Source organism: Phocoena sinus, chromosome 20, assembly GCF_008692025.1.
Source record: "Phocoena sinus isolate mPhoSin1 chromosome 20, mPhoSin1.pri, whole genome shotgun sequence".
In the NCBI taxonomy this organism is placed as follows: domain Eukaryota; kingdom Metazoa; phylum Chordata; class Mammalia; order Artiodactyla; family Phocoenidae; genus Phocoena; species Phocoena sinus.
This window is the reverse complement of record NC_045782.1, coordinates 15,869,180-15,891,315: the sequence shown is the minus strand read 5'-3', so window position 1 is coordinate 15,891,315 and position 22,136 is coordinate 15,869,180. Positions and strand designations below refer to the sequence as shown.

At 45.8% G+C, this 22,136-nt stretch overlaps 2 protein-coding genes across 5 annotated transcripts; one reads left to right on the top strand and one right to left on the bottom strand.

Annotated features, from left to right (window-relative positions):
• Window positions 1-294: 294 nt before the first annotated feature.
• SPAG5 (sperm associated antigen 5) lies at window positions 295-22,123 on the bottom strand. Of its 4 annotated transcripts, none has more exons than XM_032617818.1 (24): window positions 21,988-22,123; window positions 21,603-21,728; window positions 14,160-15,250; window positions 13,896-14,070; window positions 8,604-8,678; window positions 8,263-8,355; window positions 8,033-8,167; window positions 7,701-7,820; window positions 7,486-7,578; window positions 7,270-7,383; window positions 6,833-6,926; window positions 6,527-6,674; window positions 6,345-6,447; window positions 6,023-6,156; window positions 5,676-5,814; window positions 2,733-2,844; window positions 2,479-2,565; window positions 2,103-2,223; window positions 1,875-1,986; window positions 1,413-1,493; window positions 1,096-1,251; window positions 941-1,015; window positions 730-810; window positions 295-491 (listed from the first exon to the last, which is right to left on the bottom strand). In XM_032617818.1, the coding sequence occupies exons 1-24, from the start codon at window positions 22,036-22,038 to the stop codon at window positions 420-422; spliced, it is 3,588 nt and encodes a 1,195-aa protein (XP_032473709.1). In that variant the 5' UTR covers window positions 22,039-22,123; the 3' UTR covers window positions 295-419. The 4 variants fall into 4 exon arrangements, with proteins under 4 accessions (XP_032473709.1, XP_032473708.1, XP_032473710.1 ...); XM_032617817.1 differs by having other exon boundaries at window positions 2,103-2,238; window positions 21,988-22,114; XM_032617819.1 differs by having other exon boundaries at window positions 8,263-8,352; window positions 21,988-22,114.
• LOC116746365 (U2 small nuclear ribonucleoprotein A'-like) lies at window positions 17,782-18,561 on the top strand. Its single transcript, XM_032617821.1, is given in 2 exon segments — window positions 17,782-17,860; window positions 17,863-18,561. Coding segments are annotated over 2 exon segments (687 nt in total). The 3' UTR covers window positions 18,471-18,561.
• Window positions 22,124-22,136: the final 13 nt, after the last annotated feature.

Genomic DNA, 22,136 nt, shown 5'->3' with positions numbered 1-22,136 from the left:
ACACAGGCACCAACAGTGTGGGAGTCCAGGGCAGAGAGTAAGGAACTGAGTTTCTCTGTCCTCACCCCCTTATTCACCAGGGCTACAGGCAGTGAGCCAGGGAACAAGCAGTCCAGTTACCAGAGTATCTGGGGAGAAAAGGCGTCGGGGTGGTGGGGGGAGACGGGCTTTGGCTCTGGATGCAGTGGGAGGGGTGTGTGGAGGATGCCCAGGCAAGAGGGCCAAGCTGCCTCTCCCCTGACCTCATCCACCCACCTCCTACCCAAGAAATAAGATTCAGTGAGCCTGAAGAAATACATTAAATATACTTTATTTAAATAGCATTAAACAGAGCTGGATCTAAGCCAATTGGTCCTAGTGTTGGGGTAAGGGAGTACTGCAGGTAAAAAGGGGTGAAACAGAGTCCAGCTTTCAGTTTCTTAGCTCAGAAATTCCAGCAATCCCTGTAGCTCCTTGCAACCCCTCACGACCTCTGGGATGGACAGCAGAGTCTGGCAAGAGATACAGAAAAGGCAGCTCAGGGTCACAGGCCAAAGGCCCAAGGCTCCCAGCCCCAAGAAGCACCCACTGAGTTAGAGGGGGGGAAATGGAAGCCACAGAGAAGGCTGCAATAGTGAGTCAGGCCCAGCTCTCAGCAAAGGCTGGGAACCACAACTATACTCATCAGTACCCCCTGGGCCAGGCCTTATAACAAGTACCTTAGTTGCATCAACTCCCTCCCTCCTTTACCTCATAAATATGTTGAACAATGTCATCTAGTTTCTTTAACTCCTTGTCAGAGCGCCGCAGATTCTCTTCCAGGATGTTTCTCTAAAAAGCAAATAGGATGCATAAGCTCTATGCTTAAAAGAACAACATAGCTTGTGGGGAAAGATAAATATGGCAGGGCACTCGCTAGTGGTGACAGGAAATAGCCCTAGAATGACATGGAAATTCTTACGTGGCTCTGGAACTTGACCACGAGTTTTGCCTTCTCATCTTTCATCTCCAGGAACATCACCCTCAGCTTGTCCACCTACAGATATGTTCAGATCAGTAGGGGCACAGCCTAGGGTTCCCACCAGTTGCCCAGCTCTTCTGTTAACTCTGAGTCACCTCCTGGGAGAGCCACACTTTCTCCTGGATCCAGTTAGTGGCCATGGGCTGACTGTCGGGGTTCAGCTGGCCTGCCAGGGTCTCTTGGAGCACCTTAGTCTCTGTCTCCGCACGACGAAGTGAACGGGTGAGCTGGGTCACTTCCTCTCTAAGCCTCTGGGGATGAGAATGGAGAGGTATCTAGTAGCCCTCAAAGGTCCTCTCTGTCCTCATCCCATGTGGTGAGCAAGGGTAGACCAGGGGACCCAGTTCCCACATTTGGGACCCTGGCTACCAGTGACGTAGAAGGCAGAGGTTGGGCATCATGAGGAACGTACTATGAGCTCACCACTCTTGTCTATCTGCTCTAGGATCTTCTCGTTCTGCTGCTGTACCACTTCCTGGAGCTCCTTTTCATTCTGTGAGGAAAAGGGAGGTAAGAAGGCAGTGGGAGAGCTGGCTTCTTTGCAGCCCTTGCCAAGAGATAGGATTTTGTGCCTGACCATGCTCGGCCCAGGTGATACCAATTGATAACACTCCAGTTCTTCCTCTAGGGCTACGTCAGGCCAGGCACATTTCCCTGTTGGGAGAGTTCTCCTGGAGTTCTAGGTCAGCCTGGAAGATGGGTCAGTCTATAGCTGGTTCCCAAACATGTGAATTGTCTGACCCCAGGAAGGGCAAAACTAGGGCAATGGTTGGAAAATCTCCACCACCCAGATTCCTGGAGAGACAACAGCTCCCAGTGGGCCCTCACAGTTGCCCCAGTTCTTCATCGCTTCACTTCCAGGCCCCTCCTCCACCTTGTAGCGCAAGCACAAGGCCTGGTTCAGCTTCTCTATGTCCGCTTCCTTTGCCTTCTGGGCTTCCTGATGCTGTTCTTCCTGGGCCTGCAGCTGAGCCTGCAGATCACATCTAGGGGAGGGAAGAATTCAGCATTATTCCGGTCCCCCCAGGGGCTGCCTGGGCCCTTAACATAAGGGGCTGCTCACCTGACCTGCCCCCTCTCACCAGGACTGCACTCCACTCACATCTTTCGCTGCAGAGTCCTAACAGCCTCTTCTTTAGACTCCTGCAGCAGGGAACACAGGCTCTGAAGCTCCAGAGTCATAGTACTCATTTCTGCCAGGCTATTCTCGATGCCTGGGGTTTCTGAAAGACAAAGTACTAGATAGAGGTAGAGCCCTTTAGCTCTGGAAGGAAGGAGTGTGTAGCTATCACTTCCACAACTCTTATCCATGTTCCCCACCCACAGGATCTGAATAACACTACCGATCCCAAAAGGCAGAAATGAAATGAGCCCAAGTAAAATTGAGGTTTTTAGAGCAAAGCACTTCTCACTGCTTTAGTCTTTATCATCACTACCAGATCTAGAAATGAGGCAGGATCCCTGGAGCCCATCCTAACCTGTAGGCTGATGGGAAACCGTTGATGCTACTCTGGTGAAAGCACTCTTGTCACTTCCAAGCAAGGGCACAGGAGCTGATTCTGGCTCTAAAACAAAATGCAACCATGGTAGAGGGCCCCTCTGGTGACCCAGTCAAGGGTCGGCCATCACGGGAGCCAGGGAGAGACAGGGTCTGTTGGCGGCATCTTCAACAGCTGAAGATATCAGGAGCAGCGCCACAACTTTCCCACCCCTAAATTCCAGGGCCTTTAACCTTCATCTGTCACTGCTGTCAGGGTGCTTCCCAAAAAGGTGCTGTCACTGGGCAGAGGGTGTTCCTGGGAAGGAGCACAGGCTGTGCTTATCGGGAGGGTCTCTGGTTCAGCCTAAGGGCAAAGGAAAAAAAAACGTCAGCTGCTTTTCAGGGATAGTGGGTTCCCTGAACTTCCAGGTATTCACTGGCCATCTCCTCAGGATGCTGTTCTATATGTCACCTCTCTTCTCTATCTTCAACTTCTCCATTAGCTCCTTTCCCTGAACTTAATTCTCTCTCACTAGAACAACAATTAAAAAAAAAACAAAAACCCTTCTTCTTACTTTAAGTATGCTTTTAGCTACTGCCTTTTCTTTTCCCTTCCATTAAAAAAAAAAAAAAAAAAGAAAAAGAAAAGCCTACATTTCTTGCCTAAAATTCTCACCATGTATGGACTCCCTAGCCCACTACACTCAGGCTTCTGCCCCACCATTCCACAAAAATTGTCATTATTTGGTACACCAATGGCATCGGACACCTTTCAGGTCTTATTTTACCTGACCTATGTGATAACCAATGACCATGTTCTTTTAGAAACTTCATTTTCTTCACTTGTGTGACATGACTCTCTCTCCTTCACAGGTAGGACTCATACCTTTCTGGCTATCTCTTCTCTCTATCCACAGGTCTTTCTTTAACTGTGGGCTCCTTTTGGTTCATCCTTGACCCTCTTTACATTCCCCAGGTGGCCTCACCTCAGGAGCTCCACAAAAACATCCACTTCTACATGGATGACCCTTCAATCTGTCTCTCTCAACTGGACCTTCTCCCAATCTCCAGGCCCAAAGGCTCAACTACCTGTGAAAAATCTACCAGATTGCTCCACAGTTCATCTGAAATTTAGTATGTATAAAGCTGAGCTAACCATTTTTCCTGTCCCACCCCACCAAAAATTTATTCCTCCATCTGTATTTAAGATCCTAGAGCAGGGGAGCAGCAAATTACAGCCTGTGGTTCAAATCTGGCCTGCCACCTGTTTTTGTAAATAAAGTTTTATTGGAACACTGCCACATCCATTTATTTATATACTCTCTATGCCTGCTGTTGAGCTACAAAGGCAGAGTTGAGTAGTTGAGACAAAGACCATGTGGCTTGCAAAGCGGAAAATATTTATCATATTGCACGTTACAGGAAAAGTCTGCCAATCCCAGTTCTAGAGTGTCACCATCTTTCCAGCAATCTAGAGATCATCATTCACTCTTCCACCGTACTCCTATATCAACCTGGTCACCACGTTCTGTTACTTTTTTTTTTTAGACTTTTTTGATGTGGACCAGTTTTAAAGTCTTTTTTATTGAATTTGTTACAATATTGCTTCTGTTTTGTTTTGGTTTTTTGGCCGCGAGGCATGTGGGATCTTAGCTCCCCAACCAGGGATCAAACCCGCACCGCCTGCATTAGAAGGAGAAGTATTAACCACTGGACTGCCAGGGAAGTCCCCATTCTGTTACTTTTACTTCCTAAATATGTATTGAATTCATCCCCTCCTCCATATCCCTTTAGTTCAAGCCTTCAAAAATCTGGCCTCCTGCCTAGCTCTCCAGTCTTTTCTCCTTATCATCCTTGCCCCACATAGCTCCTATAATCCAATCATAAAGAGCTACCTCCCAGTTCCCAAACTCACCACATTCCACATGAGCAGGGCCTTGGCCTTGTTCACCTGTAGTCCCAGCACCTAACCCAGGTCTTGTCACAAGGTAGACACTACAAAAAGTACCCATAGTGCCTCTATGACTTTCATACTATTCCCTCTGCCTGGTGGGCCTTCCTATATACCCAACCCTGCCCTACAAACTTCTAACCTCAAGACTCTGACCAAGAGTCACCTGCTCTGAGAAGACATCTTAACTCTCAAAGGTAAAACTGATGCTCCTTTCTCTGTGGTCATCCAGGCAACCCTCAGTGGCCATCCAGGCAACCCTCTATCATAATCACAAGCCAAGATGACAAGTTTACATCTGTCTGTCTTCCCTGCAAGACTGGATTCCTGTGCTTGGCACACACTGGGGAATGGGGTCAGATCATAAGCAATTCGATTTCAGGATTCTGGCTGTGTCTTTAACTGTTGAATAAGCTAACTAACGCTGCATTCTAAAAAATATCCATTTATTGTTCAGTGTGCACTGTGGGGAAGCCAAAGAAGCAAGGCTAAATTTCTGCTTTCTTTAAATACAGTCTAGTTGAAGAGACCAAACATCCAAGGAAAATTAATACAAGTGCAAAAGGAGAGTAAGTTCATGAGGAATATAGCAGGAGATCACTGAGTCCACTGATGTTTGGGAACATTTCAAAGAAGAAGGTGAACCAGGGAGGATTTTAATAGGAAGGAAAAGGTATTTCCAGTTTGAAGACAGAAGAGAACGGACGTGGTAACAGCACGCATCTGGGTGCAAATGGGGATGAGACGTGTGTGTAGTACGTAGGCAGTCTATGGGAGTAAAGGGTTCATAACAGGGAGGTAGGAGACAGAAGAAGAAAAGTTTGAGTGATAGGTTGAAGATATCCTGTAGGCAACTGAAAATCACCGAAGGTCACAGAGATGGAACGAGAGCAGAATTTTAGGAAGACCATTCTATACAATAAGGATACAAGTGGAAAAACTTTCAGTAAACTAGGATTAGAGGGGAACTTCCTCAACTGGATAAAGAATATCTACAAAAAGCCTACAGTTAACATCATACTTAAAGGTGAGAAACTCAAAGCTTTCCCTTTAAGATCAGGTACGAGGCAAGGGTGTCCCCTCTCACCATTCCTTTTCAACACTATAGGGGAAGTTCTAGCTAACACAGTAAGACAAGAAAAGGAAATAAAAGGCATACAGTTCGGAAAGGAAGAAATAAAACCGTCTTTATTCGAAGATATTGATACAATTGTAAGGAAAGAGAAGAAAACCCCGGACCCTACCTTCTCCTTCAGTTTTGTCTGTAGGAAGAGGGTCAGGCTATGGAGTTGCTCAGTCAGCACCCTTAGCTCTTGGGAATACTGGCGTGTCTTCTCCAGGTCTTGCTGCTGTTTCTCTGCCATGGTGCTGGCCAGTTTAGCCCTGAAATAAGGAAGGAACAGAGAAGACAGCCAAACACCAGGTGACCTTCCCTGAACACTTCTCCAAATCCCCACACAGAACTGCGTTCAAACAGGGGAAACAAGAGGCTCTCAGACCCTGTCACAATTCCCTTCTTGGAGACTTTAGCTTCTAGAAGCAGTCCTGAGATAAACACTAACAGGGAAGCACAGAAAGGTAGAGGTCTTACTTCAGGTTCTCCATGGTGTCCTTCAGGTCCTCACACTGCAGGCTGCGCTCCCGGAGTACTTCCAGGGTGGTTTTCAACTGACACTCAACCTGGCCCAGCTCCAGGTGAGCGACCTGATTCTCTTGTTCTGCAAACTGGGGAGACAGGAGCAGGAAGGAAGGCAAGGAGAAAGGAAGGGAGGGGGCAAAATGCATCTAAGTGGGAAATTTTAGAGTCTTGGGAACAGAGGCTTTTTCCAGTCCAGAGTCTCAAACCTCACCTCAATACCATCAGGGAAGAGTCACACTCCTGCAGTTCCCCTGCCCCAAGCCATCTTCCTTACCTCCAGGGTCTCCTTTAGGTCCTGCACCTCCTTGGCCAGGACCGCCTGTTGTTGCTGCAGCTCTGCCTGCATATGTTTTAATGCCATCTCTTCCTTTTGCCATCTGCCAGAGACCTTATGTTAGATCCCATTGGTCCCACATCCTGGATGCCTACTGCCACAATAACCTGAGAGGAACTCACTGAGCAGCCTTCTCCTCACTGCTCTGGGTAAGCTGGCAGAGCAACTGATCCTTCATGGCCAGGTCCTGGGTACAACGGGCATGCTGACTCTGTAGCTCTTTTAGCTGACTCTCCATGCTAGCCAGAATCTGCAGCTGAGCCCGGAGATCTAGACCAAAATTATCCTCATGACACCATGTGGTCACCAGGCCCAAATGCCCCCACACTTCTGCTCTAAGACAAGTGCCCTAGAGCACTTTCTTACGCTACTGCCACACCCCAAGCCTCAGCAGGGTACAACTGCTGTACGCATGCACACACGCACACCTGTTGCCAGACGACTGTTTTCCAACTCCAGTTGTTCTAGTTGGCTTTTGCAGTCCTCTAAATGGGAAGAGACTTGTTCCAGCTCCCTGGAAACCTAGGAGAAAAAGAGTTTTCTTCCCACAGCTCCTCCTGAATCAAGAGTCCCAAGACTTAGTCCAGTTTCTCTTTCTGGACAGGACAATAAACCACATTGTTCCCGGGCAAAAACGCTGCAGCAAATAAGTCTGATCCTCAGGAAAAAGCAGAAACGGGAGGAAAGTTGCTGAAGAAGGTGCTGAAGGCCATCTTGTAGCAAAGGGACTGGCTGGTCTCCAAACCCACAGATGGAGGGAAGACAGGTCCCAGGGAAGAGGCTAATGACACCACTCATCAGAAAGGCCTTCTGTAGAGAAGGAGGAGGAAACCAGGCCTAAGCAGTCCCCACTCCTGGTTTGTACCTGCTGCTTTTCCGCAATTGCAGCATCACGTTCCTGCAGGGTCTGCCGGCTCTTGGCTGTAAACTTCTCTGTGAGTTGTTGAAACCGGCTCAGCAGAGCTGTCCATGTTACATACTACCAGGGGAAGCAAGCAGGTCAGAAGAGCACCCTTGAGACAAGACTCCTAACAGGGCTGGCTGTAAGCAAAGGAGCAGTATAATGGCCCCAAATACTCACATCCAGTTGCATGGATATCCAGTCCTGCTGCAAGGCTGAAGTAAGACTTGCTGTCTGCTGAGCCAACCCTTCTTGCTCAGTATGAAGCCCTACCTACATGAGAAGGATTGTCAATGGAGGGGACCCTTTCCCTCTGGATACAGGGAAGTAGGGGTACATGACCATCCTCCCAGTGTGTCAGTATGGATCCCAGGAAAGAATATGCCTTCAACTACCAGTTGGGTCTGGGTTTCCTTCAAAAGGCCTCTGAATTCCCCCATGGATGCCAGGTCCTGTTCCAGCTGGCTGATGCGCTGGCTGGCGTGTGCACAGAAAACCTCTAGCACTGTCTCTGCCTGTTTAGAGAAGAGGTTGAGAGGACATTGTGGGCAGGGGAAGGATATAGCACAAAAAGCCATAACTATCCATCACACCAGCAGTTTAGTTCATTATTCCCCAGGGCAAGCAGTTCTCAGGCCACCCATCTGTGTCTCAAGTCAATTTATGTTCCTGCAGGAACCTTAGGAAGAGACCTCCTACATCCAGGAACAAAAGCCTGACACCTTACCGCATCTTTGCCTCTGAGGGCCATTTCCTCTCTGTGCTTTGCCTCCTCCCTCTCTGCTTTGAGGCTCTGGAGCCTTGCCCTCAGTTTCTTCAACACATCAAAACAGCGGGACACCGAGGTTTCTGTACGCCAAGACTATAAGATAAGAATCATATACTGTGTCCGGTTTCTTAATTTGGCTGAATTTCAGTCCCACCAAAGGCCTCTGCCTCCATCTGCATGCTGCTTACCTCCTGACTTAAAGCAGTTTTATCTTCATCTAAGTGCAGCAGAGATAGTTGAAGCAAGGATATCAGCTCTTTAGAGACCAGCACCCATGACTGCTATAGAGGGAGAGATGGTTAGGCTAGTTCAAATAAAGTCATTAAGCAGGAAGTAAGCTGGAACACAGAGGAGGAAGCCACCAACCCCAATTTCACACTCCCAATAAGGAAGAGATGTTCTTAACAAAGGGAAACCTCCCTTCACTACCATGGCTGAGTACCATCCATCATCTGCTAACTGCTCAGGAGTCACCATTCTTGATCTTCACAGGAGACCCAGCAACGGTGTCAGGTCAATCAACACTTACCATGACGTTCCTGGCCTGCCGCAGAGCCTGTCCAACCTCCTGGCTCTCCTGAAGATGCTGAGGTTTCTTACTCATCTAGTTGGAGAAACAGAGTTGCCCCTCTTGCATAGGCAACATGCACCACCAGCAGCTCTTTCCCCCTCCCACCGAGATACAGGAACCTTTCCCATTAAAATCAGGAGCAAGGCTCACAGCTTGATGAAGCCAAGTGAGAAAAAATCCAGAGGTAGGTAAAAAAATTACTTTTTAAAATAACTTTTTTTTCTGATTATGTGTTTACTGTAAAATTTTGGAAATAGGAAAGTGAATAAAATGGAAAAAGAATCATTATCAATTTCACCCCTAGAGCAGTGATGCTCAACCAACAGTACAGCACCCACCCCAAGAGATTTCAATATACCTCTACACCAGATTTCCTTGCTATAGGGATTTGCTGTAACTGATGAGTATGTTACCTCCCTCAGGTGTCAGGGGGAGAAAAAAGTTGTAGACTACTGATTTACAAAGAAATAACTATATTTAGGGCTTCCCTGGTGGTGCAGTGGTTGGGAGTCCGCCTGCCGATGCAGGGGATGTGGGTTCGTGCCCCGGTCTGGGAGGATCCCATGTGCCGCGGGGCGGCTGGGCTCGTGGGCCATGGCCGCTGGGCCTGCGTGTCCAGAGCCTGTGCTCCGCGGTGGGAGAGGCCACAACAGTGAGAGGCCCGCGTACCGAAAAAAAAAAAAAAAAAAGAAATAACTATATTTAATAAATTCTAAGATGATTGCCTTTTTACAATTGTTTTCTATATTGGCACACTGCGCAGCATGTGGGATCTTTGTTCCCCAACCAGGGATCAAACCCGTGCCCCCTGCATTGGAAGCAGAGTTTGAACCACTGAACCACCAGGGAAGTCCCTGTCTTTTTACATTTTAACACCACTGACATTGGTATGCATTCAATATTGATAGTATCTTAGATTTGATGAAAGACAGTAATGCTTAAGACAAACCACAATTGTGAACATATAAATAAATGTGGGGTCCTGCTTTTCTTACTTAATTTTATTAGACTCATGTTATTTAGCCCTGAGTTTACATTTAGTCTCCTCACTGAGAGCCTGAGACTGGGATGTGTGCTTTAGGGAGACCTATCAAAGTGGAGCATCACTCATTTTTAACCTCTGCTGACATTTTACCTCACCTCAAAGCCTCTTAGAGGTTATATGAACTCTGAACTCTTTTCTTCTTTTTTTCTTCTTTTTATTTATTTATTTATGTTGATCTCTAGGTATCTTTTTTTTGGCTAGGCCATGGGGCTTGTGGGGTCTTATTTATTTATTTATTTTTGGCTACGTTTGGTCTTCGTTGCTGTGCGTGAGCTTTCTTTAGTTGCAGCAAGTGGGAGCTACTCTTCGTTGTGGTGCACAGGCTTCTCATTGCAGTGGAGCACTGGCTCTAGGTGTGTGGGCTTCAGTAGTTGTGGCTCGCAGGCTCTAGAGCGCAGGTTCAGTACTTGTGGCGCACAGGCTTGGCTGCTCCACGGCATGTGGGATCTTCCCAGACCAGGGATTGAACCCATGCTCCCTGCATTGGCAGGCAGATTCTGAATTCCTTTCTTTAAAAACCATGAACATTAAACTTATTATACTATTAAAAACTCTTGGCAGTCCAGTGGTTAGGACTCTACACTTCCACTGCAGGGGGCAATGGTTTGATCCCTGGTAGGGGAACTAAGATCCTGCATGCCACACTGCGCGGCTGGAAAAAAAAAAAAAAACTCTTCATAAATATACTTTTAAATAACTAAGATATCCCATCTTATGGATGTACCATTATTTTTCATTTTTTTTAAGTTATCATCTTTATGCAGAATTTTTTTTTCCCCTTAGGATTTAACCCTAGAAGTGGGGTTACTGGATCAAAAAGTTTGAACTGCTTTGAGCAGTTGAAATTGCCTTCAAAAACGGCAGAACCCGTTTAAAGGCATAATGTTCAAACAAGAGAAAAAAATTTTAAATGTAATATTAAATATAACTGTTTTAACGCATAAAAAAAAAGATTGAACCAATTTATGCCCTACTGACGACAGGACAATGCTTACCACTATTATCTATTTTATTCTTTGCTATTTTGTCAGAAGAAAATAGCATCTCATGTTGCAATTTGCATTTCTCTGATTACCAGTAATGGTAACCTTCTCAAATATTTATTTACTACTCATTTTAATTTTCTTAATCTCTAATGGTCTATTCATTATCTTGGGGCAGACGAAAATCTTAGTGTGCTATGTGGAGTAGATAAGTATGATTTCAAAGGCAGCAGAGCCGGAAAGAAACTTTGAAGTTCTGAGAGAAAAGTGGGGAACCTTCATTACTGCTGCAAGGCAGCCATCGTCTAGGAAAAAGCCTAGTGCTGGAGCAGCAGTGCTGAGTCACGATGCTGCAGCAGCCTGGATATAAGGAGGCAGATCTCTTGGAGTTCATCGCTCCCCTCCCCAGCAAAGCAGACATTGTTCCCGACTGCATCATGCAGTAAGGCACAGAGTTACCCCTGGAGCCCTGGAACAGGGCACACATACTGCTTAGGGCTGGCCAGTCAGGCAGGTGATGAGATTAGCGTGAATGAGGCAGCCAAGCGGCAAGGACATGGCACTGTGATGGGGAATGGCTGAAGGCACTGTAATTTCCTCTCTTTGGTTCTGCTCCAGTGGTCTCTAAAAGGATTTGGCAAGCTTCAAGGAAAGAGGGTACAAGGCCAACTCAGGGATGGGGAACAAGGTCAAGGACAAGAGGAAAGGATACAAAAATAAAAAAATACAGGAATGATGAGCCTATGGCTTCCAGGATTTTGACAAAAAGTAAAGTCATTATTTTGAGAATATTTTCAACCCAAAGGAGGTCTTTGGAGTTTTAGAGACCATCAAGTATTTTTTTGGCCGCGCTGCGCGGCTTGTGGGATCTTAGTTCCCCGACCAGGGATTGAACCCCGGCCCTCAGCAGTGAGAGTGCAGAGTCCCAACCACTGGACCGCCAGGGAATTCCTGAGACCATCTCTTCTTAGCAGCAGCCACCTATTACCTCAACAGGCACAACACTAAGGGACCTCAATTCCTTCCCTGACACATTCCCTTACTTCCTCGGCCTGTGCTGTCACAGCAAGACTCCTCTAGAACAATCGTCTTTAAACTGTTTTCCTCTCATATCTCCTACAGTAATTTTGAAAGCTGGAGTACTCTTATGTTTAAATCGTTACAAAGGCTGTAATTTCCACCACCTTATGAACATTGACAGTTTGAAATAAAACTGTTACATCACTCTTGAATATACCCAATGGTATAAATGTTACATACACCATAATGATTTTTTTTAACGTCTTTATTGGAGTATAATTGCTTTATAATGGTGTGTTTGTTTCTGCTTTATAAACCATAATGATTTAATACCTATTTGATACCTTTAGAAAATACACAAAGGGGACTTCCCTGGTGGCACAGTGGTTAAGAATCCACCTGCCAATGCAGGGGACACGGGTTCGAGCCCTGGTCCAGGAAGATCTCACATGCTGCGGAGCAACTAAGCCCATGTGCCACAACTACTGAGCGTGTGCTCTACAGCCCGTGAGCCACAACTACTGAGCCCACGTGCCACGAGTACTGAAGCCCACACGCCTAGAGCCCGTGCTCCACAACAAGAGAAGCGCACCGCAACAAAGAGTAGCCCCCACTCACTGGAACTAGAGGAAGCCCGTTGCACAGCAACGAAGACCCAACGCAGCCAAAAATAAATTAATTAATTAATTTTTAAAATATACACGAAGTTCTTCTTTAACAGAAATTTTATATCATCCCTTTTTCTCCTTGAACCTCTATTTTTACTCCTCTCAGAATTTTATCCTAATAAAACATACTTTTACACTTTAAACTCTATTAGTATCTCTGCAATGACAACAAAAGTTCATCTAAATTTAAATAAATTAAAAAAAATTTTTAATTCCTCTGACCATAAGATTTTTAATTAATTAATTAATTTATTTATTTTTGGCTGCGTTGGGTCTTTGTTGCTGTGCGCGGACTTTCTCTAGTTGTGGCAAACGGGAGCTACTCTTCGTCGCGGTGCATAGGCTCCTCATTGCAGTGGCTTCTCTTGTTGCGGAGCACGGGCTCTAGGCATGCGGGCTTCAGTAGTTGTGGCTCGTGGGCTCTAGAGCACAGTCTCAGTAGTTGTGACACACGGGCTTAGTTGCTCCGTCGCATGTGGGATCTTTCCAGACCAGGGATCAAACCCGTGTCCCCTGCACTGGCAGGCGGATTCTTAACTACTGCGCCACCAGGAACATCCCACATAAGATTTTAAGTGAGAAGACTCTCTTTTGGATGGAGAAATATTTTCATCAGTTGTATACTAATCACTGTAATAATATAATTTTTAATTAAAATCATAAACATCTCCAGTAAAATTTTACTGGAGATCCATCTACTAACGAAATAGATGGAGCATCCCTCCCCTTATTAGTCCATGTGTCTGTGATTACTATAATTCCTACAATAAGACGTAGTTCAGCAAGAATTTTATGCCTATTTTCCATTCTTACAGATACAAGATTTATGTGAGGGAATTCCATGGCGGTCGTGTGGTTAGGACTCTGCACTCTCACTGACAAAGGCCTGGGTTCGATCCCTGGTCGGGGAAATGAAATCCCACAAGCCATGGGGTGCAGCCAAAAAAAAAGATTTCTGTGACAAAATTTCTTCACATAAATAATGGGAATAAGTAGGAATGAAAGAAGGGAAGAAGGGCATGTCACCCAATTCTAGGAGCTCCTTTGGAGATACATGCCAAAAATCTCACAGTGAATTTCCATCCACTGACGTAACTGAAGTCTTCCTTCAATTTTGTTGAAAGCAAACAAAAATGACATGTTACATAATCATTGCAGTCATTTGCCTTCTCAGCACGTACACAAATATTTTCTATTGTCCTTTGAATGCTGCCTCTTGACAATGTAAGATTCAGGACATGTAGTAAATATGCTCTTCTTTATAGTAAAGTTAGTAAATTGGGCAAGGGTAATTGAGAATGGGGAAGTAGGAAAGAAAACAAATTAGTAAAGAGTGCATTTGGAAGATGAAGATCTACAAACCGATTCCTTTAAAACTTTCCTTGCTTGCATTCCCTTGGAAGGTCTTGATGTACCCCAGGGGTATAGTGAGTACCAACAGCTCTAAGGTATTTTCCAGATCCTCAGCTTTTATACATATTCTAAGGAAGAGGTCCCACTGGGATCCTCCACACTTTGGGAAGAACCTTCTTACCCCACTGGAAAAGGTGTCAGTCTGTGTGCTGCTGTCCTGAACTTCTGGGTGAGGGCCAGTCAGCTGGCTCTTCCAGTCCTGCAGCTGGCGGGAGAGTACCTCCAGAATGACAAGAGAGTTCAGCAGGTTATCTTCCAGGTCATGTCGAGATAAGGCAGTCAGATCTGGAGGACGGCTGCAGTAGGAAGAGAAGAACATGAGGAGAAGAGAGGGAAAGGGATGGGAGTGGCAGGTCCAGGAGCACAAAGATACAGGGATACTTACCCCCATAGAAGGTGCTCTGTCTCAGAAGTACTGTCCTTGGTGCCCACCAGGCCTGTCTGGGATGTGTTTGTACTCCTTTCCTGCTGTGCTGGGGGAGTAAACCAAGTCCCCACCGAGCAAGTAGAGAAAGGGGTAGTGCCAATCGCAGCATCCCGAAACACAGAGGGAAGAGATAAGCTCTGGCGGAGATTTTCCAGCATGACGGAGGTATTTACACCTTTTTCCAGCCAGGCCAGGGGAGACATCCAAGGCCCCATATCAGAGACGGGAATGCTCCCAGCATCTTCTACTGCTGGCCCTGGAGCTGCCTGGGATTCCATTCCTCCTGGATTTGGGGTCAGGCCTGTGGATGGAATATCGTCCCTATTTGAGACAAGTGCTTGATCTCCCAATTCAGCCTCCTCAGGGAATGTGGTAAACCTCATTTCTCTCTCCTCTGTAGTTCTGTGCTCTAAAATTTCCTCCCCTGGGTCCACAAGACTGACAGGGAAGTCTGCTGCTAAGACAGTTGAAGGGGAAAGCCAGAGCGGGGAGGAAGGCAACAAGGCATTACTTTCAGAAGGGACTAGGTCCTCAGGCACAGCCTCAGTCCTACTGTCCTTCAGGCTTTCCCTGGAGCAGTGTAGCTGTTGCTCAGAACAGGAATTTTGTGGGTACTCCCACAGATGGGATGGAGGATTCTGAAATGTAGGTTTCTCAGGCATAGCAGGAACAATTTCCGAAAAGTTGTCTTCCATGCAGGGGGCCACCCCCTTTCTCAGCAGATCTCCTGTCCTCAAAGTCTCATCTAGAGAGAAGCTGTTTGTCTCTGCCATGGTATCTAGATGGGCCTCGAGTGTAACGTTTTGCTGCTGCCCCCCTGGAGAAGGTACAACGACCATGGTTTTAACCACATTGTTGCCCAGTGGGTCTACTGCTTCCTCAGATGTTCTGGGAGTAGAATTGGTTTGGGGAATCAGATTTAGGGGCTGCTCATCTGATTCATGTTGACAAGCTTCTAGACATGTTGAGGGATGGCTGAACTGTTCTGAAGGGAAGTCTGTCTCCTTAGCATTGACAAGATCCAGTGGAGATGAGCTGTTGCTGCCTTCCTGCCAAAGGAAACAAAAGTAGTTGACTAATACAGTCAGTTCTGGTTCCCAATATACAGTTATGGGTGCAGGATACTGTCTGAACTCAAAAAAGGAAAGAGTTCTCATTACCTTTACTTAGGTAAGACCTTGGCTAAGCCTTGCTACTTACTACAGAGACCCAGTAGAAAAGCTGGGAAGCCATTCTGGGTCCTTCCAAGTGAACCAGGTTACAGTATAAACAAGGCTAAGATAATCTATCCATGTCATGGGAAGATGGTAGCTTGAAAGTGACCCCACTCTTCTCCAATCCTAAATCCAACCCACTTCTAGGGTAGGAGGGATCCCTGGCTCAAGTTCTACAGTGGGTATAAGATTTTAGTCCTTTTGGAACAGATGAGAAATTGGGGACTAGAGTGAGAGAGCACTTGGCCCACAGAGATCCATGTACCGTAGGAAGAAAGGGCAACATCAACCTGTGCCGGTGACCTAGTCTCCTTGACCGCAAGAGCTGAGGGTATCCTGGACACATGGGTTGAAGCCATTCAATCCTTGGGTTTTGAAGAGCTCTAGCCTTTGTAGCAAAGGAGAATGAAGAGCAGAAAGACTCTTCCTGGTGCCCTGAAAAGGGATTGACAACCTCCCAGTTGCTGGTTCATAGGGATGGAGACCACTGCACTTTCTACCATTTGCAGGGCTGCTGGTCCTGAGACTCAATGAACAAAAAAAGGACAATATGAATGTACTTACGTGGATCCAGTAGCCAGAGAAAGGACAAACCCTAAGATAGTTAAGAAAGGTAGGCCCTACCAAAATACAGCTGATGGAAGAAACAGATAACAATTTGCACCAAAAAATATATGCATACATAAGAAGATCTGAGTACAACTCACACACACAAAGACTTTCTGGAAATAATAAATATTACTTTTAAACAAAAAATTTTAGTAATATGCATTGAAAGAGGATGATCAGAGTTAAGACAAGAATTACTGGCCTGGACAATCAAGTGGAAGACATATCTTAAAGACAAAAATACAAAGAAAGGTAAATCTGAGGGAAAAGCTAAGAGAACTGGAAGATAAATCCAGCAAACCTAACATGTGAATAAAAGAAGTTCAAGGAGAAAAGAGAACACGTACAGGTGGGGCACTGATTAACAAGTATTAGAAGAAAATTTCTCTAAGGTAAAGAAAGATCTGAGTTTGCATATTAAAATGGCTCACCAAGTTCCAAGCAGGACTGACAAAAAATGATAAAATTTCTAAACTACCAGAACAACAAAACTATTTTAGAAGCTTTAGATTATAAAGACCAATTATTTACAAAAAAAAAAAAAAGAATTAGACTTACGTGAAATTTCTCATTTACAGCAGTGGATGAAACTTTAAAACATAAAGTTGAGCTAAAACTTCTGATAGTCTAGCAATGTCCTTGGGTATAGGTTACAACGATGTGTGTTTTATACAAATTTGTTAGGCTCAATGTTTTATGTACTTTCATGTATTTTATTTCAAATTTTCAAGTTTTCTTTCAAAGTGCTAAAGGAAGTGCTTTCCCTGGTGGCACAGTGGTTAAGAATCCACCTGCCAATGCAAGGGACATGGGTTCGATCCCTGAGCCAGGAAGATCCCACGTGCCACGGAGCAACTAAGCCTGTGTGCCACAACTACTAAGCCTGCGCTCTAGAGCCCATGAGCCACAACTACTGAGCCTGCGCGCCACAACTACTGAAGCCTGTGTGCCTAGAGCCCACGCTCCGCAACAAGAGAAGCCACTGCAATGAGAAGCCCGCGCATCACAACCAAGAGTAGCCCCCTCTCGTCACAACTAGAGAAAGCCAGCATGCAGCAACGAAGACCCAACGCAGCCAAAGATAAAAAATAAATAAATTTATAACAAAACAAAACAAAACAAAAACAAAGTGCTAAAGGAAAAGTAGAAAATAAAGGGGATGGCAAGGGCTTCCCTGGTGGCGCAGTGGTTGAGAGTCCGCCTGCCGATGCAGGGGACACGGGTTCGTGCCCCGGTCCGGGAAGATCCCACATGCCGCGGAGCGGCTGGGCCTGTGAGCCATGGCCGCTGAGCCTGCGCGTCCGGAGCCTGTGCTCCGCAACGGGAGAGGCCACAACAGTGAGAGGCCCGCGTACTGAAAAAAAAAAAAAAAAAAAAAAAAAAAAGGGGATGGCAAGGAGATATCAGGCAAAAACAAACAAATAGAGTAGAGGCAGCAGTACTAGTATCAGACAAGGTAGAATGTAAAGTTATGGCACTATTACGATAAAAGACAAAATTAAAGATATATGATATAAAACAATATAAATCAGTCGGCACTACATAGCCCAGAAGCTAAATATATAAACCAAAGGCTTTTAGAAATGTAAAAATGACCTTAAAGTTTTTGCTGTGTTTATCAAGTTCCTATTTATTCCTTTAAAAAGTCACTTAAGGAGAAGATGATTGCAAATCATATATCTGATAAGGGGTTAATATCCAGAACAGATAAAGAATTCCTACAGGAGCGGGCGGCGCGGCAGGCGGGAGGCGGCAGGATGGTGAAACTGACCGCGGAGCTGATAGAGCAGGCAGCACAGTACACCAATGCCATGCGGGACCGCGAGCTGGACCTGCGGGCCGTATAGGTGAGGGACTTGATCAGGCTCTGCTCTGTCTGACAGAACTCATTCTCACCAACAACAGTCTTGTGGAATTGGGTGATCTGGACCCTTTGTCATCTCTCAAATCATTGACTTATCTAAGTATTCTAAGAAATCCTGTAACAAATAAGAAGCATTACAGACTATATGTGATTTATAAAGTTCCACAAGTCAGAGTACTGGATTTCCAGAAGGTGAAACTAAAAGAGCGTCAGGAAGCAGAGAAAATGTTCAAGGGCAAACGGGGTGCACAACTTGCAAAGGACATTGCCAGGAGAAGCAAAACTTTCAACCCAGGTGCTGGTTTGCCAACTGACAAAAAGAAAGGTGGGCCATCTCCAGGGGATGTGGAAGCAATCAAGAATGCTATAGCAAACGCGTCAACTTTGGCTGAAGTGGAGCAGCTGAAGGGCTTGCTTCAGTCCGGTCAGATACCTGGCAGAGAACGCAGATCAGGCCCCACTGATGATGGTGAAGAGGAGATGGAAGAAGACACAGTGACAAATGGGTCCCGAGCAGGGCGGCCTCTAAGGATCTCAGGACATACAATAGTCCACTTCAGACACGTCCTGCTTTTTGAATAGCCTTGTTTGTGTCAGCAAAGTAGAGTTCATAAGCATTGTTGAAATGCTTAAGACTGCTGGTAATTTTGTAATAAAAATTTTGAAATCTAAATGCCAGTTTTCTATCAACAATGCAAATAAAGGATACTCTGTGCTGCGGATTGCACATCATTGGGGTGTATGTGCGCTGAGGCCTGGATGTGTGGGAGTTGGAAATGCAGGGCGGATCTTGTGGGTAGGCTTCCCAGTCCTCATGAAATGATTAGGTTTTTAAATTCATAATAAAACTTATGATTAAAAAAAAATTCCTACAACTCAACAACAACAACAACAAAAATAATTAAATTAAAAAATGGGCAAAGGGACTTCCCTGGTGGCACGGTGGTTAAGAATCTGCCTGCCAGTGCAGGGGACATGGTTCGAGCCCTGGTCTGGGAAGATTCCACATGCTGCAGAGCAACTAAGCCCGTGCACCACAACTATTGAGCCTGCACTCTAGAGCCCGCAAGCCACAACTACTGAGCCCGCGTGCCACAACTACTGAAGCCCGCACGCCTAGAGCCTGTGCTCTGCAACAAGAGAAGCCACCACAATGAGAAGCCTGCGCACCACAACGAAGAATAGCCCCTGCTCGCCTCAACTAGAGAAAGCCCACATACGACAACGAAGACCCACAGCAGCCAAAATTAATTAATTAATTAATTTTAAAATAAAACCTCCCAGAAAACAAAAGTCCAGGACCAGATTATTTCACAGGTTGAATTTACCAAAATTCAAAGAAGATTTAATACCCATTTGTCTCAAGCTCTTCCGAAAAATTAAAGAAAGAGAAGGAAATACTTCCTAACTCATTTTACAAGGCCAAAATTATGTTGATACCAAAACCAGACAAGGACAACACAGAACTCAACAGATCTGGCAGACTAAAAAAAGTGCAAGGACAGTGTAATTAACTATCTGTTGTTGGATATAATAGAATGTGACATCCTTTGAATAGTAAATATGCTTTTTTTCATATGTTCATGGAACACTCAGAAAAATTCATTCTATACTTGGCTACAAAGACAACAGATTACAGTCTGATCATAATGCAAGAAAATAAATTTAAAAGGTGACACAGGGCTTCCCTGGTGGCGCAGTGGTTGAGAGTCCGCCTGTCGATGCAGGGGACACGGGTTCGTGCCCCGGTCCGGGAAGATCCCACATGCCGCGGAGCGACTGCGCCCGTGAGCCGTGGCCGCTGAGCCTGCGCGTCCGGAGCCTGTGCTCCGCAACGGGAGGGACCGCAACAGTGAGAGGCCCGCGTACCGCAAAAAAAAAAAAAAAAAAAAAAAAAAAGGTGACACAAAATGGCTTTTAAGCACTTGGAAATTAAGAACCCCTCTTAGATAACCCCTGGATTAAAGGTAAAAATCAAAAGAAAATTACAAACTAGCTAAAAAGCATGACAAATGATGACTATTTATAATATACACTTAGAAAATGATGAAAAAGAGTTAACCACCCAATAGAAAAGTGAGCAAATAATATAAATAAGCATTACACAAAAGAGCAAACCCAAATAACCATTTCACATGTAAGAGATACACTCACTAGTAGTCAGGAAAATGCAAATTAAAGTAACAATAAGATACCACATCAGACTGGCTAAAATTTTAAAGATCTCTAACAACTACTACAAGAGGTGATGTGGGGAAATGGATATCGTCATACAATGCTGGAGAGAATATGAATTGTAATAGCTATTTTAGATAGCAATCTGACAAAATTTAAAATTAAAAATATCTTTCTTTCAAGCCAATAATCCTACTCCTGAAAATGTATCTCATTGAAATAAAGGTATCAGTACAAAGATATTTACATTAGCATTGTTTGCATTAGCAAAAAAAGTGGAAAGATAAATGACCATTTATGACTAAATTATGATTGATGCATACCACAGTATCTTATGAATTAGCTCTACACTAGTTGACATGGAGGGATTTAAACCACATTGTTAAATGAGAAAAGCAACAGGCAGAGAAATGTATACAGTCAATCCTCATTATTTGAACTGAAAAGCATTTTCTTTTTTTTTTTTTTTTTTAATTTATTTTATTTTTGGCTGCATTGGGTCTTCGTTGCTGCGTGTGGGCTTTCTCTAGCTGCAGTGAGCGGAGGCTACTCCTTGTTGCTGTGCACGGGCTTCTCATTGCAGTGGCTTCTCTTGTTGCGGAGCACGGGCTCTAGGCGCGTGGGTTTCAGTAGTTGTGGCACATGGGCTCAGTAGTTGTGGCTTGCAAGCTCTAGAGCGCAGGCTCAGTAGTTGTGGCGCACGGGCTTAGTTGCTCCGTGGCATGTGGGATCTTCCCGGACCAGGGCTCGAACCCATGTCCCCTGCATTGGCAGGCGGATTCTTAACCACTGCGCCACCAGGGAAGCCCTGAAAAGCATTTTCTACATAGCTATGTCTCTCAAGACCTTTCACAAAAGTACAGCTCAGTGAGGGCAGTTCTACAAGGAGCTAGTTTAAACTCCGGTGGTTCAGGGGTGTAACTTGATCCCAGGGGAGTTTTGACTACCTCTGGGAATGGATGGACATTGCCTCATTCTTAAAACTGACTGACTTCTCCGTAAGTGAGTCCCTATTAAGAAGGAGACCACTCGGGGCTTCCTTGGTGGCGCAGTGGTTGAGAGTCCGACTGCCGATGTAGGGGACGCGGGTTCGTGCCCCGGTCTGGGAAGATCCCACATGCTGTGGAGCGGCTGGGCCCGTGAGCCATGGCTGCTGAGCCCGCGCGTCCGGAGCCCGTGCTCCGCAACGGGACAGGCCACAGCAGTGATGAGGCCCGCGTACCACAAAAAAAAAAAAGAAAAAAAAAGAGGGAGACCACTAACCAAAATGATAGTATTTCTGAGACGTTTGGTAAAGACTGAACGGGGGAGGTGGTGATAAAAAAAACTAACAGCTAAATAGAGGTGCGGGTTCTCAGTGGACTTCCTTTAGCGACCCTAGGGTACCTCTCTGTTGGCCTGAATAGCTGTAAATGGATGTCACCGAAGAAGGAAACTTCATTATCGTTATTAATTACGTTCCAACCCTGGCCCTCTGTTCCTCTGAGCTCTCCGCCTCGGCAAAGAGCCCAGTCGAGAGGCTGGCCAGGCGAATCTCACCTGCAGTCCTAGCTTGCACGGTGATGAGGTGGACGAGTAGGCTATCGGGGGCCCTGTTCCCGAGTTGGTGAGGGCACCAGGCTGCAGGATAAGTTCTCGGAGAGGCGTTCTCATAGCTGTTTTTCCCTAAAACAGAAGAGAGAATGTGAGAAAGCCTGGGCTCTGCCAGCCTTCCCTAAGAAGCTCCCCTCCCTCCCTAAGAAGCTCACGAGCAATAACAAGAGTAGGCTCCAACCCCAGTCCTCTGAACATCAGGACCAGCATTAGACGACACATGCACCCGTCCCCAGGCTCGACCCTGCTTTCCACGACGCCCGGCACTGCCAGCGACCCCGACCCAAAACCCCGGCCCAGCTCTCTCTCTCCATGAGGGCCTCCCGCTCACCGGTTGGGGCGAAGGCGACACGCTAAGACTCAGTTTTTTCACCCGCCACATCTTCAAAACAACACAGGGTGATCACCTCCTAGACGCAAGAGGCGACGCCATGCTCACCCGCCGTCTTTATTTGAACCTGCTCCGCGCTTTCCGATTGG

Coding starts and splice junctions, on each gene's coding strand:
- SPAG5 (XM_032617817.1), bottom strand. CDS start 22,038: ATGTGGCGGGTGAAAAAACTGAGTCTTAGCGTGTCGCCTTCGCCCCAA. Junction 8,356..8,603: donor GGCAGGCCAGGAACGTCATG/GTAAGTGTTGAT, acceptor CTCCCTCTATAG/CAGTCATGGGTGCTGGTCTC. Junction 6,675..6,832: donor AAACAGTCGTCTGGCAACAG/GTGTGCGTGTGT, acceptor ATTTTGGTCTAG/ATCTCCGGGCTCAGCTGCAG.